The 19,093-nt window shown below is 41.1% G+C and overlaps 1 protein-coding gene across 1 annotated transcript in view; it reads left to right on the top strand.

The window, feature by feature from the left end:
- The window catches only part of ADCY2 (adenylate cyclase 2), a 3,890,318-nt gene that overhangs the window by 3,450,116 nt on the left and 421,109 nt on the right, over window positions 1–19,093 (top strand). Inside the window, exon 17 of the mRNA XM_086965279.1 lies at window positions 14,241–14,354. Within this exon, the coding sequence (XP_086821405.1) occupies window positions 14,241–14,354 (114 nt within the window). The remainder of the gene's footprint in view (window positions 1–14,240; window positions 14,355–19,093) is intronic.

Raw genomic sequence — 19,093 nt, 5'->3', positions numbered from 1 at the left:
AAGGTGTGCATAGTGCAAGTATTTTAGTCAATTAACAGAGAAGCGCGAGACCGTACAGCTGCTTTAAGAAACAACTCACTCTGAAGATGGCCTCATCCGTCTTTAACATTAATAAGTCTTTAAAAGCTCATTTAAAATCAATCAGAGCGTTTTTTTCTACAGTACGGCATTAGAAAGTGCAAAGTGTGCATTCTATAAAAACCACAAAAGAAAATAAAATGAAGCAGACTTTGTGTACCGCCTAGGTTACAGGGACAGCTTAGATTTTCCACGTGTTTATTGAAGCCTAACGGGAAGCAGAGTAAATTTATAATGCTTCCGTCCCTGAACTGAAATAGCAAACTCCTGTTCCATCTACCTAGCTTTAAGCGGAGATAGCCCTGAGGCAGGGCAGATGGTTTCTCACTTGGCTCCATGAGGGAGATATATCTAATTGTGGTAGGCTTTACCAAGTCACGCCTTAGCCTCTCCTTACGGTAAGAATCGTAGAGGGCCTTTTTTGTTAAATTCTTGTGCGTGTGGTCAATCAGTTGCGGGGATGTAAAGAGATGATCCAGCCCCACACTCGACAAACTATTTTCCACAGTCTTGAACCAAGGTATACAGTTAGCCCTCTCACAGTTTAAACAGTCCATAATATTATCGCGTGACAGGGAGGCAGCAGGATTAAGCCAGATTTTTATCCAGAACAGTGGGGGTCTGGATCTTATGAAGTCTTCTATATAAAGGAGGTTTAGTTCCCTGTGACAGATGTAAGTTGGTGCACTAATGACCCCCCCAAAATCTTCCGGCAAAATCTGTTTTCTTCGGTCTGTAATTGGGTGCAGTTAGAATAACCCCATACCTCAGCACCATAGGTTCCCATAGGTAGACATTGTGTTCTGTAGATTTGTAAAAGTGACACAATAACGTCTGCCTGGTTGGGTTGACGAAGGGAGGTTAAAGAATTTATAGCCTTACTCATTTTGTTCCTTCCCTGGGCAACATGTGGTTGCCAAGAGCCAGTGTTGGAAAATAACGAATGTCTGACATAATATCGACAGACAGAATATCGAAATACAAAAATATCGGAGCAAAAATATCGACATCAAAAATATCGGAATCCTATCTTCATAAAGGTAAGTAAAAAAATATCGAAAAAATAATATCGTAGTACAAAAATATCGGAATCAAAAATATCGTTTTTTTTAAATGTATTATTAATAATGTAAAAATAATTTTAAAATACATATAATTTTACAAATATTAAATAAAAATATTAAAACAAAATTAAAACTAATACATATACATTTAAAATAAATAAAACACTTAATAATTTAATGTAATTTTTTTTAATGTTATTTATTTGATTTAATGTAATATTTTTTTGTTTTTACCCTGTACGCCTGTACCCCAAAAACCCAAAACTGACCCTGAACCCTAAAAATATCCCTGTACCCCAAAAACCCAAAACTGACCCTGAACCCTAAAAATACCCCTTTACCCAAAAACTGAAAACTGACCCTGAACCCTAAAAATACCCCTTTACCCAAAAACTGAAAACTGACCCTGAACCCTAAAAATACCCCTTTACCCAAAAACTGAAAACTGACCCTGAACCCTAAAAATACCCCTTTACCCATGAACTGAAAACTGACCCTGAACCCTAAAAATACCCCTTTACCCAAAAACTGAAAACTGACCCAGAACCCTAAAAATACCCCTTTACCCAAAAACTGAAAACTGACCCTGAACCCTAAAAATACCCCTTTACCCAAAAACTGAAAGCTGACCCTGAAACCTAATAATACTCCTTTACCCAAAATTAAATAATATTATTTAATTACCAATTAATTATTAATTAACAATAACAATAAAATAAATATATTAGCACATTAGCTGTAATTAATTTAATTTAATAATTAATATTATTTTTCCTAATTAATTAATTAAGAATAACAAAAAATTATATATAAAAAATAATTACTATAATTAATGTAATTAAATAATTAATATTAATTAATTACCAACTAATTAATAATTATAAATATGTACAAAATTATATTAATTAATTAACTAATTAATATAAATTAATTACCAATTAATTATTAATTAAAATATGTACAAACATTAATTAATTAATTAATTATTATTAAATTACTTCCCACCCTATTCCCCTATAAACCCATAACCTGCTACAGAACATATTTATCAATTAATCAATTAATTAAAATTAATTAAAAATTATTTCTCAATTAAATTAATTAATAATTCCTACTAATTAATAATTAATTTAACATAATTAAATTACTTCCCACCCTATTCCCCTATAAACCCACAACCAGCTACAGAAGTAAAAGACAATATTTAATTAAATTACATTAAAAATAAATCATAAAACATAATAAATACAATATAATATACACTAAATTTATTTAAAAATTGATATTAGTAACATCGAAGTTATTTATTTCGATATTATTGACATCGATATTTAAAACTTCGATATTACTGATATCATACTAATATCGATATTAAGACTGTCGATATTACTTACCTTCGATATTTTGTCCCATCGATATTTAAACTTCGATATTTTTGTATATCGATATTTAAAAATCGATATTTTGTCTGTGTACCGAAAATAACAAACCATGATAAGGGAAAGTGCAAGTACTTTTTAAAATATCATCCCCTGATTGAATATGGCTTATTTTATAGTTTTTAGGGCCGCAAGACATTATGAATGATTTTTTTAAATTGGTGCAGAGGCCCAGGTCTGCCATATATTTAACAAAACCCAAAATTAAAATTCGTAAGGCATTAGGTGTGCGGCCCATAAGGACCGCATCATCCGCATAGAGTAGTGCAGGGACAGGTTTGCCATTGACTTGCGGGACATCATTAGTTAATTTGCCCAAAGAAACACTCAGATCATTTATGTACAGGATAAAAAGCAGGGGGGCCAAGACACAACCCTGTCTAACCCCCCTGCCGATTAAAATATCATTAGAAACTTCTCCATCATTATTAATACGAACATGAGCTTTCAGATCGCTATGAAGGTGTGCCAAAAAATAAACTAAAGATTCATCTAAACCATAATTTAGCAGGACTGACCACAAGCGGGAACGGTTAACAAAATCAAAGGCAGAACTTAAATCCATAAAACCAAAATATACAGGTGATTTTTTAGCAATCGTATATTTGGCCATGAGCAGGTTTAGGTTCAAGCACTGCACCACCGTGCCCACTTTACTTCTAAAGCCTAGCTGGCAGGGAGGTAAGATGGTATTTTCTTCCACCCAAGTGCTAATTCTGTTAAAAAGGACCCTGCTAGGACTTTTAGTATATTGTCAATTAATGATATGGGGCGGTAGCAGCCAGGATCGAGTCTATCGCCTTTTTTAAATATTGGTACAATAGTACTACAAGACCATGTTTCCGGGACAGTGGTGAGGGATAAATTATTGAAAACGTTACATAACAAAGGTGCCCAAAAGTCAGGTTCAGATTTGATTTGATCGATGGATAGGCCATCTGGACCAGGGGCTTTGTTATCCGCGCTTTCAGTGATGGCGTCCTCCACCTCTAACAACAAAATGTTTAGTGGCTTTATTGCTGGGGCGATTTCGATTGGGTTGCCAGATGCAGGAGCATCATAGATCTTCGAAAAATGGTCAACCCACGCATCCCCTGTTATATTACAGTTGATAGGGGAGATATTGGAACCCAGTGATCTAAGATTCTTAACGGCCCTCCAAAACCCTGCAGCATCTCGTAAAGTGGCTGTGCGAACAAGGGAGTCCCAGTGGTCTTTTAATAGCTCTTCAGATCTAATTTTTAAACAGTGTTTATATCTGGATCTCAGAGCCCTTACCAGGGACGGGTCACGCGGTGCAGCAGTGAGGGCAGCCCTAAGTTCCCGGTTAACTTTAGAGCATGAGGTGTCAAACCACCTGGGATTGCTATTAATATGGGCTGGGACGGGTTTGGAAATTTCCGTTTTAATTGCCTTACATAGCTCACAGAATAAGTTAACGATATCGAGCCCCGGGCTGGAGGTTGATAGACATACCGAGACTAGGGTAGGATGTTTTTTCATGACTCTAGCCAAAACATCCTGGTTGTCTATCCCCTTCCAGGCCACCCTTAACCTGTCTGTCGATGCCATTAAGTTTTTAGCCCCGATTTCTATTCTGTTCCTCAGGGTTTTAGTTGATTTAAGGCAAATTAAGATTGGATAGTGGTCACTATACGGGGACAGAGTAACCTCAGATTTCAGTAAAAGATCCTTGAGGGGTGATGAAATAAATACATAATCGATGGTGGTAGAACTCCCATGCCCGATATAGGTAGGGGCAGGTACATAATTCACACCAGTATCCAATTTCTCCATTGCATCAACTAAGTCACGTGTTGCTAACAGGTCTAATAATTCTTCTCCTCTCCTACAGGGTGGGGTTCTAGGGTGGATGTGTGCGTTAAAATTGCCTCCCAAGCAAATGCCATCAAAGCTGCCATATTTTTGGCCGTCCACGACTTCATCAATGAAGTTAAACAGTTTCAGAAAATTGGTATTAGGATGGGTTATGAAGTCATTATTATAGAAGTTAATAAGACATAGCTTTAACCGGCCTATATATTTCAGCGCCATGAAATTATTGTTATTAGTTGGCAGTAATTCAGTTTTGACTCCAGCTGTAATTTTAACCCAAATTGATAAACCCCCGCTAGGGCGACCAGTAGGAGGAGAAGGGACAATCAGAATATGGCAGCTATAACCCTCAAGGAGTAAAGATCTTGTGCACCAGGTTTCCTGCAGCATTAAAACATCAAAGCTGGTTACCCAATCAGTCCAAGACTTTATATTCATTTTAGCATTGAGGCCGGCAATGTTCCAACTCAAGATGGATAGTTCATCGGAAGCTGTGGTAGAAGTATTGCCCTGGGCACCTTTTGTGGGGTCAGATGACAACCTACACCTACCAGGAGAGTACAGCAGTGTTACACTAGGACAGATAGGTGAATTGCCTACGGGGACTTCCTTACTGGTATGATTGCTGGCTGAGGTATGAGGTGGAGTATCTAATGGTCAGTCCAAACTACATGTATCCGCTAATGGGGTATATCTATTAAAAAGTTGGAAAGGCGGAGGTGCTGGAAAAAGTGGGAAGGACGGTGGAGCTGAAAAAAGTGGAAAGGGCGATGGAGCTGAGAAGAGTTGCCTGGGTGGTGGCCTATAAAAATAGCCCAAGGGCAAGGGAGTGACAACAGTAGATGGTCCCGAGTAGGGGCTGTCATGATTAAGTATGTATTTAACAGTACCAGGGTGCCTAAAATGTAGAACGATGCAGTCCCCATTAAAGTCTTCACGTAAGGGGCCAACCCAACTCACACGACGGGCAGACAGAATTTCATTTGAGATGTCATGACCTACCCCCTTGTGCTTGGTCAGCCAATCAATACACTTATTGTTCAGCTGAACCCAGGATTCACCTTGTCCTTCCTTAAGGGGCGGGACGCCTGCCAATACTAGAACGTAAGGGCAGGCGTCAGGTGGTAAGTGGAGGGCAGGTTCTTGAGATTTTCTGGATCTGCTGACTGCTGATTGTTCATTCCTATCGTTATTACTGCTTTGGGCCGCAGGTTTTGCAGTAGTTGTGTTATGGCCCTCCTGTCGTGTGCCGTTGGATGTGATAGTAGCGTTGGAAGGACCTGCAACTACGAGAGGAGTTGGCTTGGCTTTAGTGGCGGGTTTAGTTTGCCCTGTGTTGGTATGCCTAGGTATATTGTTGGCTGTTGGGGTACTGCTGGCAAGTTTGGGAACGCCCTTCGTGCTGCTGCTAGTACTAGGTGCACCACACAAGATAGCCTTACTAACAGACTCCAAGTCTTTCAGAAGGTTATCACCCCTAAGCTGATCAAGGCTGATCTCACCTTTCCTTTTTACCTCTTCCTTTTTGACTAAATTTTCTAATTTATCTAACCTTTTAAAAACAATATTAAATTGCTTGATCATTTGACATTCCAGTTGTTTAAAAATAGTATCTACAATTGTCTCAATGAAATTCCCATTGGGCTTGGGTTGGATGATACTTTCAGTCAGAAACTCAGTCTGTGTGCCCAAGGAAATTTGAATCATCAATGGAGAGGGTTATAGGAGAGGCCAGTTCATCATTTTGCGGTGTCTCAATATTAACAGTTTTACCCTCAGTTTGTTGCTGTTTCCCTCTAGTCCACATGCTCTGCGGAGTTGGTTGGTTCTTGTTGCGGGCTGGTTGCTTCCTTTTGTTAATGGTAGATTTCAGGGGACCCCTTTTCCTTCTGCCCTCGCCAGTTTTATTGTTTGTAGGCGGGGATGAGGTAATAAACTGTGCAGCGCAGTCAGGCTGTGAGGCAATGGTTATGACCGGACTGCTATCCCCAGGCAGCGTTTCCAACGATGTTACTATGGTAGAGGGTTTCAGGATGGTGATTGCAGGAGATAGCGGGAGATTGTTAGGAGGACTTACTTGGGAAGACTGTAGGTCAATGGCGCTGCAACCCAGTGACATCCTCCTTTCTGTATTAGCTATTTCCTCCTGGACCATTATTAGAGCATTTTCCAGTAAATATTCGAAAGAGGGGGGTGGGGTAGGGGAACTGACAAGAGCAGGCATTGTAGGCGTGTTGTTACGCTTCCCCATGTTGAATTATCCCCAGCTCACCTCTTGTTGCAGATGTTGGGGCTATGGCCCAGCCCAGCCTCTTCTGGCCTCTGAGGGCCTAAGAGGGCCCGGGCTTTGCCCGGCGCGTCCCGCGGGCGTCCTCACGGTCCTCGGCAGCAAGCGTAACTTTATGCGCCTCCTGGCGCTGTGTGATGAGGGGGGAGGCGTCCTGGCGTCGAGGCTGCTGGGGGCTGTAGTCCAGGTGGTATCCCGACCGGCGTAGCCAAGCCCGGCCAGTCAGGAAGTGCAAGGCGATGGTTATCGGCGGAGCAAAGCCCGGCCGCCCCACAGGAACAGGGAACTGACAGCACGCCTCAGCGGAGCAAAGGTAGGCTCGGCAGGCGTGTAAACCCTTCCGAGAACCGCCCACAATGCACTGCTGATAATTTCACATATTACATCACTCATGACATGGTCAGTGACATCACTGATGACATTTAAATGTCCTCTCCCCACCACCTGGTACACATTTACTGACACGAAAACCTATGAGGATGGTAATCTTTCTATTGTGCAAAAAAACATTTTTGTAACTGGCAAAAGTGGTTTTACAGTCATAACAAAGGCTGTTTGCAAGTCATAGCTGAAATGCAAGACAGAACATTTTCCACAAACATTTCATATCCGACGAAGCTGACAAATTGAAGGGAAAATCAGTTGGTAAAATTTATCTCACCAACAAAGGTGAAACTCTGGGTGCTGCTTATTGTTTAATTCTGCTTTGATCTGCATGGCACCAAAAGAATGGAAGGATGGAGAGAGTACATGAATCATTACTAAGCTTCTTGCAGATGCCAAAACAAAGTAGCTCATGAACTTGAGGTAGCTCTCCAGCTACAAGGCGCTTGTACGAATACCGCTGTGGAACCCATCCTGGCTTTCCCTGTGAGGCGTCCAGTCCTGGGCACCCCCAAGGTGGAGGCCAGGCATCCTTAGCGTTGTGGGGGCTGTTGTGGAGATTAAGCAAGCTATTGCCCAGAGTTGCAGAGTGGGACTCCATGATTGGAATAGGCACCAAGGCGAGAATTATCAGGTCTGTGGAATTTTTGAGCCCAAGACCCGCCGAGGCGGGGAATTGAACCCTGGTCCCAGGCTAGACCTCTGCATCAGGATCTGCCTCTCTAACCATTGAGCCACACTTCTCCACTGGAAGTACTTCTCCTGTGTGGCAGCCGGGCGAACTAAATTGAAAGCTTTAGCTTGGCAAATTTATATATATTTACCAAAATTGAAACCTGTGTATTTGAAACCAAAATTTTTGTCATTTCAGAATTTACAAGCTGATGTTTGGAAAAGAACAGTTTAATGTGCTAAATATATTTATGATATTTGGAGACTATTACTAACAATATTAAGTTGGTGCTAGGGGCACTGCAGCTATGGCTGTTATGTATTACCCACGTAGAGACTTTCCACATTGAGAAATCATTTAATATATTACTGCTGGCATCCATGCTTGAAGCAAGGAGGTATTTGCTGCTAGTAATCTTGCATATGGTGGTGACTAATATAATCTCGACTGATGTGGTAATACACCTCTAATAATATTAGTAGCTTGAAGGGATTACCATTGAACACAGGTAGCTCTCATTAATGAAAAGGTTGGGTACCCTTGCCCTAACCACTGCCTTCTTCAATGCTACAACACATGGTTAGACAGGCTTTCTATTTTCTATGAATAGAATCTGTGGAGAATCGAGCAACATTCCTATGGTAGCAGAGGAATATGGAATTTAACACTGGATCTGCTTCTTGATCAAACAGGGAGTTCAAATTGGACTCCCTACAGAAAACAAGAGATAATAAAGGGTGTTCATGGATAAATCTTTTTCGAACCTTAACATTTCCTCTAAGAGTATTGGATGGATTACACCTGCAGTTTGATGCACTATCATAGCAAATGTCTTGTTTAAGGTTTTCGGGGCTTCAGGCAACACTGCAGGTGTCGAAGGAATAGTATGTGATGCTTTGGACAGTTTATTGAGGTGAGAGGTCCAACCTATCACAAATCCAACTTAAGCTATTGACTGATGTTATAAGATTTGAATCTAGGGTCTAACCTAGAATTATGCATAAACCAGAGGTGGGATTAATCTCCAGCAGGTTAACAAAACAGGCATGTGCTATTCCACCTAATTTGACTACAAGAGAAGTCTCTTACCCCCAGATGCATCAAACATCCATTTTGCAATACTTATTAGCGAAAAATAAGGATTCGCTAATAAGGAATAGCGAAATGCTATGCATGAAGAACTCGCTTTAAAAATAGCGATTTCTTAAAATTCCTTAATTGCGACTCGCAAATTGCGATTTGCAATTAAGGAATTCTTCCCCATTCATTCCTATGGGCCTAGAGGCCCATAGGAATGAATGGGAAGACAATCTCAATTTGCGATTCTCAATTAGAGAATCGCAAATTGAGATTGCAATTTTAAGGGTGCTAGGGTGTCAAAAGGACACCTTGTTGCACCCTTAAAACTGCATATGGGTACATCTTGCACACACACATGCCCTAAGGGCATGTTTGTGTGTAAAATGAAACGATGAAATACGCATTTTAGTGCATTTTACAAGGTTTTTGCAAATTACCATGAAGTTCAACTTCATGGTAATTTGCTCCACCTATTAGCAAAATCGCTCATTTTTTAACTTTAATGCATTGCATTTAAGGAATTATAATTACGCACTTATATAGCGGACGACTACCCGGAGGCATCTCGGAGCTTGTACGATTACCGCTGAGGAACCCTTCCTGTCCTTTCCCTGTGAGGAGCCCACTCCTGGGCACCCACTAGGTGAAGTCAGGCATCCTCAGCGTTGTTGGGGCCGTTGTAGAGATTAAGCAAGCTATTGCCCAGAGGTGCAGAGTGGGGCTCAAGATCAGAATAGGCTCCGAGGTGAGAATTATCAGGTCCGAGGAAATTGAGCCCAAGACCCACGGAGGCAGGAATTGAACCCTGGTCTTGGCCAGACAACTGCATCAGGGTCTACTGACATTCCTTAAATGCAAGAGCAATTTAAGTAATCGCAATTTAGCAATTTCTTAAATTGCGATTTTTGCATTTGGGATGATGCATCCCAAATGCAAAAATACCAGTCGCAAAGGGGCAGATTCTGAGAATCTGACCCTTTGCGAGCGGTTTTTATCTTGATGCATCTGGGCCTTAGCTCCAAATTCATCCTTCCAATGTTTTTAGCTTGATGCATCTGGGCTTAGCTCCAAATTGATCCTTCCAATATATGCAGAAAACATAGTTCACTAGTTATAATGGAAGTATTTGGAATCATGAGTAGATGTGGAATTGGGTACAATTTTTCCTATGAATACAAAATATTGCATAACAACCTCAGCATTAAAGTACATTGCACAGGCTACGTGATGGTACTATTAATTATAAAGGGGCACCAGGTAAGAATAGCCATTCCATCTTACAGGGTCTTCATAGCACTAGCGTCCACCTCTACTACAGTATGTAAAAAGAAGAAAACATTGGAAAAATAGAAGATACATTCACAATAATGTGTATGCTAATTATTTATTTGCAGCCACCTTGAGTCTGCAAGAATCAGTAAGAGTACTAAAGGTTATGCGTGGGCAAGTCTCATTATTTACATGATGGAAAATGAATTAGGAAAAGTGGTAAGCCCTGTCATAACATCCTTGAGTGAAAAAAAGACTCATTACATTTCAGGTTTTTGTGAGTGGACCAAAACTGTAAATATTACTTCAAAAATAACTACGTTTGAAAAATATATGAATTATATTTCACAGGATAAGACAAGGGCTAACATATCCATATAGACCAGGTACAACTCTCCATATGGGTCAGGGTCCTCCTAAATTGAACAATGACTTTGAAGATAAACCAGAACATCATGAAAATCTCTAAGAAAAATATTAAATGCATAATAAGGGACAACGAGCAACACATGATAGCAAAATATAAATCATGTATATTAAACTCCTAGCTATGGAAACATCACATCTGGCACTTTGCGTTTCACAACAGGTTGGTTTTCACGCATGGGCTTGCCCTAAATGAGTCCTCCATGTGAAAAAAGAGTTTTGGAGTGGGTTTTGAGTCAGCTGTCCCAAATGCACACCTTCGATGTTATTGAAAATAACAAAGGGCCTTATTTAGAGTTTGGTGAAAGGGTTACTCTGTCACAAAGGTGACGGATATCCTGTCCGCTCTATTACAAGTCCCATTTGATATAATGCACTAGTAATGGAGCGGGCAGGATATGCTTCACGTTTGTGATAGAGTAAATTGTCTGCCGAAATCTAAATCAGGCCCTACATCTGCTACAATAGACTATAGCAGATAGTTTGAACACAGCTATTACTCATTAAATGTAAAGTTTGAGAGGACATAGTCAGTGGAGTAGCTTGACACTTTGCCACCCGTGGCATTCCCTCCCTTTGCAGCCCACCAAGGCTACATGGAAGAGCGGAGGGGCTGCTGATTCCTGCGTTTGCCACCCCACGGCGAAAGCTTGTAAGCGTAGGGGGTGAAGGCCGCTGCCCCCAAAACTTGTGCTGCCCAAAGCAGACCCCCCCGCCCCTCCCTTGCTAGGCCACTGGACATAGTGAGACTAAATGATGACTTATTGCAAAAATTACCCCTTTCCTTTGAATGACTCACATAGAAAATGTCAACCTCTCCATAGGATGCAAGGAATTGCTTCAAAAATATTGTCTTGGAAGCACTTTATGATGCTAAGAAGTGATTGCAATCAATTTGGACAAATATGGCTATTATACAGATCTTATTTCTATTTTTTCTGTCTCCTCTTTCACACAAACATCCTTCTATTGGGAACATCCATTGCAAAGCGCAGACGTATTAAGCCATAAGCTCAGTTTTCCACAGCACCTTTAGCTCATGAAGAGTCATAATGAGAAATAATAATGTGTACCTCAAACATATGAAAAACGAAATCCTACATAACTACTATTAATCCAGGGGCCTCATTTATGAAAAGTGACGCATCGCTGCGTGAAAACAGCGATGCGTCACTTTTCACTGCGCACTCCTTGCGACACCAATGATGCGTCATATTTAATGTATGACGCATCATGTCGCAAGGAGTTACAGATACGTCAGTATTTCTGACGTATCTGGAAGCGCAAAAGTGACGCATTGCTGGAGTGTGTCACAAAAGTGACGCAACTCCAGCAATGCGTCCTTTCACATGGGGAAAGCCCCATGTGAAAGGGCTTGCGTCAGTCTTACGCCTGCTGTGAGGCATGCGCAAGATTGTGACGCAACAGCGTCCTAAAAGTGACGCAGTGAAATCTCATAGATTTCACTGCGTCACTATTACGAGGCTTTTTGCGGGGGAACGCCCCCTCTGCATACATTATACCTGACACAGGTATAATGTGGCGCAGGGGTTTAAAAAGTGACGCATCTACCTAGATGCGTCACTTTTTAAATATGGCGCAACAAGGTGCATGTTTTACGCCGCCGATGCGTCACAAAAAATGACGCATCAGCAGCGCAAAACTGACGCAAGGCCTCATAAATGAGGCCCCAGGTTTCGAGGCTAGCACAATGATAGTAACCGACTAATCATTTGACCAAAAAATAAGACATTTCCTGAATGCTACTCATTTCATGGAATTTACAAAAATCCCAAACCTGTTCACAGAAGGCAATCAAAGTTGTACATTTTCCATCAGGTCTTAACCTTAAACAGTCAGATTTTCAGGCAGTGAAAATCCTGCTAGTTTACTTTAACTCTAAACATGCAACTGCATCTTATATTTTTCTCTTTTTTCCGGTAAAATAAACCCCCTCTCTTACAATCCAATTTTATTTATGACTGTTGAAGTATAATGCAAGAGTGCCTGCGTTGAGGAAATTATTGTTTATGTGAAGGAACGTAAACAATCAGAAATGGTGATGTGTAACTTCTATGTGTGCTGCATTGTGTTGCACTATCCAGTAAAAGTTCACTACCTTCCTAAAGACCACCACTTCTCTCTCCCTGAGAGCACCTCAACTGTGACAAAATGCCCCATTATACTTCACAAATGATTATTCTTCGAACAAAAATAACTGAAAAAAGTAGCAAGACGGGAAAGCCTATTGACTCTGTATTACTTCCCATACTCCAAAATACATTCCCAATGCTTCCCCAGATTAAAAATTGCAACCCAGGACAGTGACACAGGAATCCCAAACAAATTGAACCTGAAGCTGGATGTCAGAGTTGCTCTATTTAGATAGGAACAGGCGCATAGTTATAAATAGTAAGGGGGCATTATTATTGTGAACTCTTTCTGGGGTTTTAAGAACTTGCTTACCTCTAACAGTGTCACTGACAGCAACCAACGGTCAAACAAACACCAGATGGCCCATGAAATTCCTACCTTCATCACTCCTCCGATTCACTAGGAGATGGAACAACGTGTGTGTGTTCCTTGAAAGATGCTAGTGCCTAATCGCAACTTAATTGTATATTTCATTATGTGCCAACATTACTTTTGCCTCTATTTAAAGTAATGCTACGATGTTCCATGTTTCTAATATTTCATATTGACCTCAATTCTATTTTGAGTTAAATAAAGGAACAGTCTTCTTCTTTTGAACTTGACCAGAATGGTGTGAGTTGTGGAAAAGCGTAAACATCACGTTTTTATTTTTAAGTATGTATCTGTACACTTAGTAACATATGATGAAAATGAAAATATGTAATAAATAAAAGCCTGGAGAGGACATTCTCATTTCTTTCTCTTGCAGTACGGAGCAGGGGTTCTAGCCCATCATTTCTTGAGGGTTCAAATACTTTTTAAAATGGAGGCTGTCTCACATACCACATACGTTGAACTGCTATTTTCCTGAACTGTATTCCTATTTCCATCTAGATCCATGAACTGTAGGAAGTATGCAACAATAGAAAGCCACTTGTGTTCGCTGGTAAATGAACTTAGAACCACGAGAAACAAAGGTTTCACTATTTAGCCATTCAATACCCTTGGCCTAGTTATTTGTGCTATCTGCAGTAACTCATATGTCACAGTAAGAACCAAAATCCAAATCCTGCAAAAACTCATAACTGAATAGTTTTTATTTTTCCCAGTAAGTTCTGAATTACCAGAATCAGATTTTACAAATATGGGGCCACGCCTAATGAGGAGTTAAGAGTGTTGTAGTACTACTAAAAATGCAGTAATACACTATACGGTGTGAGAACCCTTTGCATCTTGAAGCGTGCCAAAAGCATGCAGGGGCTAATTTACAAGCCCCTTGCGTCGTCACTTTTTCCATATTAAAAGTGTCGCACCGGCGTTGCAATAGGCTGGTAAATAAATCTTGCAGTGTTTTTTAATGTAATTTTCAATTAAAAGCTAAATTAACAGTAATTTTACAGTTATCATATATGGTAAAACAATTATCAATTCATGGTAACATCACCAATTTTCTGACCCTTTCTAAATGGCGAAATAATGACCTAGTACAGTCTAATTTACATGTAGGTGTTTTTATTTTGCTTATTTTAACCTTATCAAGATTACTTATTTTTGAATGTGCTTTATTCCAGTTTTTCCTGGATGATGTTGTGGTTGCTGTCATTCCAGTCTTCAACAATTCCAATGCAACTGCACCTAATGGGGATACGCTGTGGTTTGTACAGAACAACTATTTTTTCTTACCAGTAAGTGAATATAACTCATATTTCTTTTTCCATTTTAAACTCGTCAAATATTGCAATAAATGGAAATTCTAGATCAAATAACATGTCAGCATGGGTTGTTCAGTCAGGAGATGCTTTACCAAATAGATAGAATGTGTTTTTATTTATTTACATGTAATGCACACACTGCATAACTAATTTGCACCAGGCAAAGATGTATATGGAAAGCATGTGAATATCAATGTTGAAGAATACCTTGCAACTGCGAACATAGGGGCTGATTACGATGGGGGACGGACTTCAGTCCATCCGCCATTGTTTCCTATTTAGGACCGCCCGCCTACAAGGCGGCAGTCTCACAGTAAGAATTACGATGTGACCGCCCCCAGGCGATCGCATTGCCTATTTATTGTATAGCGATGTGTGCTGCTGGCTGCAGCACACACCACAAGACAAAATGGGATCACCACGCATATCACTGGATCACGTTGCCTGCACCATACAGTGCCTGCCACATGGTGCAGGGACATGGTGCCTCCCAGTGCCCACAGCCTAGTGCCAGGTGGATAGGGGGCCCGCTACTGGCTCCAATATCCCTTCCTGCCATCTTTTTCATGGCTGGTGAAGCACCATGGAAAGGTTGGTGGGGAAGGGACATTGTAATCCCTACTGAGGAGCCTGGCAGGCACCGCCAACATGGTACGTGCTCTACTATGTAAATAAAATGTTCAATTTATTGCACACCCAGAGGAACTGAATTTCATACATATGAGGAGGATGTTGTTTATAACTTTGCCTAACAAAAATCAGATGTGGGGATGTATCCTCTCCTCACGACTGAGGAACACAGTGCTACCTGAAGCTTAGGACTTTACTGGTAACGATATCAGACTAATCAAGCTGTGACCCAGTCCAAATTACACTTAAACTTAATGCAGAGTGCCCAAGAATCCCGCAATACAGTTTGTCCCCAGAAACTATTGTCCGAATGACTCCTGGGAGCAACTGAATGAGTGAGCAAGGGATCCTGAAGAGAGATAATGGGAAGTCAATGTAACTCTCCCGTTATGAGCTTGTAGAAGCCGAAGAGCAAGTATCATATTGTGCAGGATTTGCAAAGGGTTAACTCTATTGTTGTTCCATGTTATCTTTTTTTTTAGTCCTCATAAGCCTCTTATAATAGAAAGAAAAAACAATATCATGCTTCCACTTTGCACATATTGATTGGCCTTGGACACGTCTGCCCTTCTTATGCTATTCGTCAGTACAAGTATGATGTAAGTAGTTTTTCTGCTCTTCCCCTCTCACTTTCCAACCTGCAGAGCAAAAACCACAAATACCGAAACCAACTACCATGCGAGGCTAAAAGGCATAATCATTTGATAATTAGAAAATTAACTATTATCGTTTAAACTGTCACACCATTCAGTAAAGGGCAGCCAAAAGTTCACATCTCTAGAGCTTTTTCCAGCTAAAATAGCTCTATATTTGACCGAATTCAACAGATCATCCAGCCTTGGAGAGAGAGGAGACACCCATAGTTTACAAATTTCCCTTTGCGCCAGCAGAACAATATAAAAAATAAGTCTCGCCTGACCCTTTGTAGGTTTTATTTCGGGTGCCAACTGGCCAAAGATAACAAATAGAACGCTTATCTTAACTTGAAGCTTAATCATTTGATACAGCGCTTTACTTACTTCACTCCAGTAAGTTTGAAGTTTCACACAGTCTAAAACCATAGGGACATCACCCGCCTCCATAATACCACATTTTGGGCAAGGAACTTCACCTCTCTTTCCAAACTTCGACGCCTTCAAGGGTGGCCAATATGCTCTATGGATGGAAAAGAGATAATTTCTCCTCAGATGCCCAGGCTTAACCGATTTAAAAAGCATAGCCATAGATACTTGCCAATACTTTTCCAGCGATGATTGCGGCAAGTATTTTCCCCACAGTTCCACTGGAAGCGTGAATCTCCATCCTCGGTTTCCACCAATAACCAATAAATAGTTGCCATCTCCTTCCTTTTACTCGTTTGCTGCTTCAGTCTAAACTCTAACTCATTTTGTTCCCATATTTTTGTTAGTGAGTCAGTAACCCAGCTCTGCATCTGTGCATATTTAAACCTAGAAAGGCAAGAATTTGTAAGCTGACTGCAGCTCTCCCAGGAAATAAGCTTGCCATCACTTGTTATCTGGCTCCATTGTTTAAGACCTCCCTCTAATAGAGGTCTGGCCAGACTGTCTTTTGTCTATTCTAGGGAGCCAGGGCTGTCCCAAATAGGGGCTAAAAAGCTATGATAGGGAATTTTCAAGGTTCTTCTCACTCTGTACCAGGTCTCGGCAGACCCCCTCAGGATCTTCAACATAACCTTTTTGAAAAATGTGGGGTCTGCATACTGAAAAATAAACCCCTCATTACCTCCTGGTTCTAGATTCGCTAATGTATGCCACAGGCCTCCTGTCGTGGTGGGATTAGGCGAGTTGAAAAGATATTTCCCGTTCTTTGAAAGGAAAGCCCATGAATAAAAAAGTAGATCTGGCTAAGCTATTCCATGTTATCTTGTGGTGCCGAATGCAGCAGTGATTTTATTTCAAATTCCATTAAAAACTGAATGGTTTTCAGTTATCGACCTGTGCCAGGCTTTCTTTTCTATTCCATTTCACGAAGATAGTATATTTTTGCTTTCCATTTCGGCAGTTGTGTTTTGGCATGGTACCGAGTCCCACAAGGGTATACGGAAACCCCCTCAATTTTTAATTAGATACTCAAAAATAATCTCGTCAACTAGAAGGCGGCTTGCAAAATTAAAACTATTGCTTTGATAAACCATCTTGAAGAAAACGGACATAAAGTATCCCCGAACGAGATACCGTTTTGCAAAACTGAAGTTCTGTACTTAGGACATTGCATTGAGAAAGGATTGAGGAAATTGTTAATGGAAAGAATCACTGTGATTCTTAACATGAATCCTCCAGCTCCCCAGAAGGAAGTCTGCTTGTTCTTAAGAATGGTGGGCTATTGCAGAAAGTGGATTCCAAATTTGTCCTTAACATTAAAACCTCTCCAGAGATTGACACAAAAAGATGTGTATGATCACGTACCCTGGGATGGGACTGCCTTCACATAGCTGCGAGAATGCCTTTGCAGGGCACCAGCTTTGGGAATGACTGATTACAACAAGTATTTGTGTTATTTTGCAGTAAAAGAGAAGGCTGCTGTATTTCAGTGTTGACACAAATGCATGGGATGAATCGCAGGCCTATAGCCGAATTTACTGCAACACTTTAGCACATTGCTGCTGCTTTGCCTGGATGTTTAAAATCAGCTGCATCTACATTTGTGAGTCTTGAGCAGTGTGAAAGTATTAGGCTGGGATATCCACTGACAGTATTTGTGCCCTATTCAGTAGAAATAGTGTTGACTCCTACTCCTGCACAGTACCTGACCAATAGTCGTTTGACTAAGTATGAGCATATTTTACTGGGTGCAGGCAATGTGACCCTTAAGAGGAGTACATTCTTGGCATCCGCTACATAGGGAATACTCATATTATTCTGTGGTACACGATCTCCACACGAGAATAGATAGGCTGCTCTGCTCCAGCAGGATAGCGATGCAGGTGACTGTTTCCACTTACCCCCAAGACCTTCTCAGACCATAACCCCCTGGAAACCATCATCACATGGGGTAGGATAACCACGCCTGTCCCAACGTGGCGCCTCTGGCCACAACTTCTGGAGGATCAAATATTCCGGAACACTCTTTCTACCACCATCGAGCACTACTTCATTGACAATAGTAACACGGCCACAAATAGACGGATAGAATGGGACGTATTTAAAGTGGTGGTACGATGGTGGGAGCAAGGCAAGAACTGCATAAATCACTGATAGAGGCGGAGGAGACATTGGGCAAGCTAAAAAAAGAGGCAATTACGGATGTGAAGAAAAAAGGCCCCTCACAATAGGCGCGAATCCCCCACGCGGAACTGTTAGAATCTCTGAGAGTCTTAGATTATGCGGCATTCACAGAAGGTAACCACAGCGAGGCCGACAAGGGGGGTGCATTATTAGCTCACATTATACGCGACAGCCCCCAACCAGTGTTTATACCTCGGATTATCACAGATACTGGGGACATAGTTTCCGCACAGGGGGAATTAATGCGGCGTTCCGTGACTATTATGCCACAATTTATGGGGGGCCTAATTACTCTGGCGAGAACCAAATAGTGAATTTTTTGTCCACCCTAACCTGTCTGACAATTCCAGAAGCGCTGCGAAAGGGACTCATAGGACACATTACACCACAGGAGATCAGGATGGCGATGAAGGGGCTGCCACTCAACAAAACACCTGGCCTGGATGGGCTCCCCATTGAATTTTACGTCACATATGCAGAGGTACTGGTGCCCAAATTAGTAGATCTATATAAAGAGGTATGGGAAAAGGGTTTTTTACCTATTACGATGGCCCATTACGGTCATTACACTGCCAAAGCCGGGCAGAGAACACACGGATATGGCGAACTATCGACCATTATCGTTATTGTCCACAGAATACAAAATTCTAAGTAAAGTATTAGCAAACAGACTATTACAACATTTGTCCAAATTGATACATGTAGACCAAACAGTTTTTTTGCCTGCTCGCAGCACATCCCTTAACATAAGGAAGTTACATTATTTGCTAACAGAGGCCCGAAGCGTTACCCGCATGCTGGCTGTCTTTCGCTGGACCTTAGACAAGCCTTCGACTC

The sequence above is a fragment of the Lissotriton vulgaris genome, chromosome 4_1 (genome assembly GCF_964263255.1).
Source record: "Lissotriton vulgaris chromosome 4_1, aLisVul1.2, whole genome shotgun sequence".
In the NCBI taxonomy this organism is placed as follows: Eukaryota; Metazoa; Chordata; class Amphibia; order Caudata; family Salamandridae; genus Lissotriton; species Lissotriton vulgaris.
The sequence above is the reverse complement of the archived record's forward strand: the minus strand, read 5'-3'. Positions and strand labels throughout refer to the sequence as shown.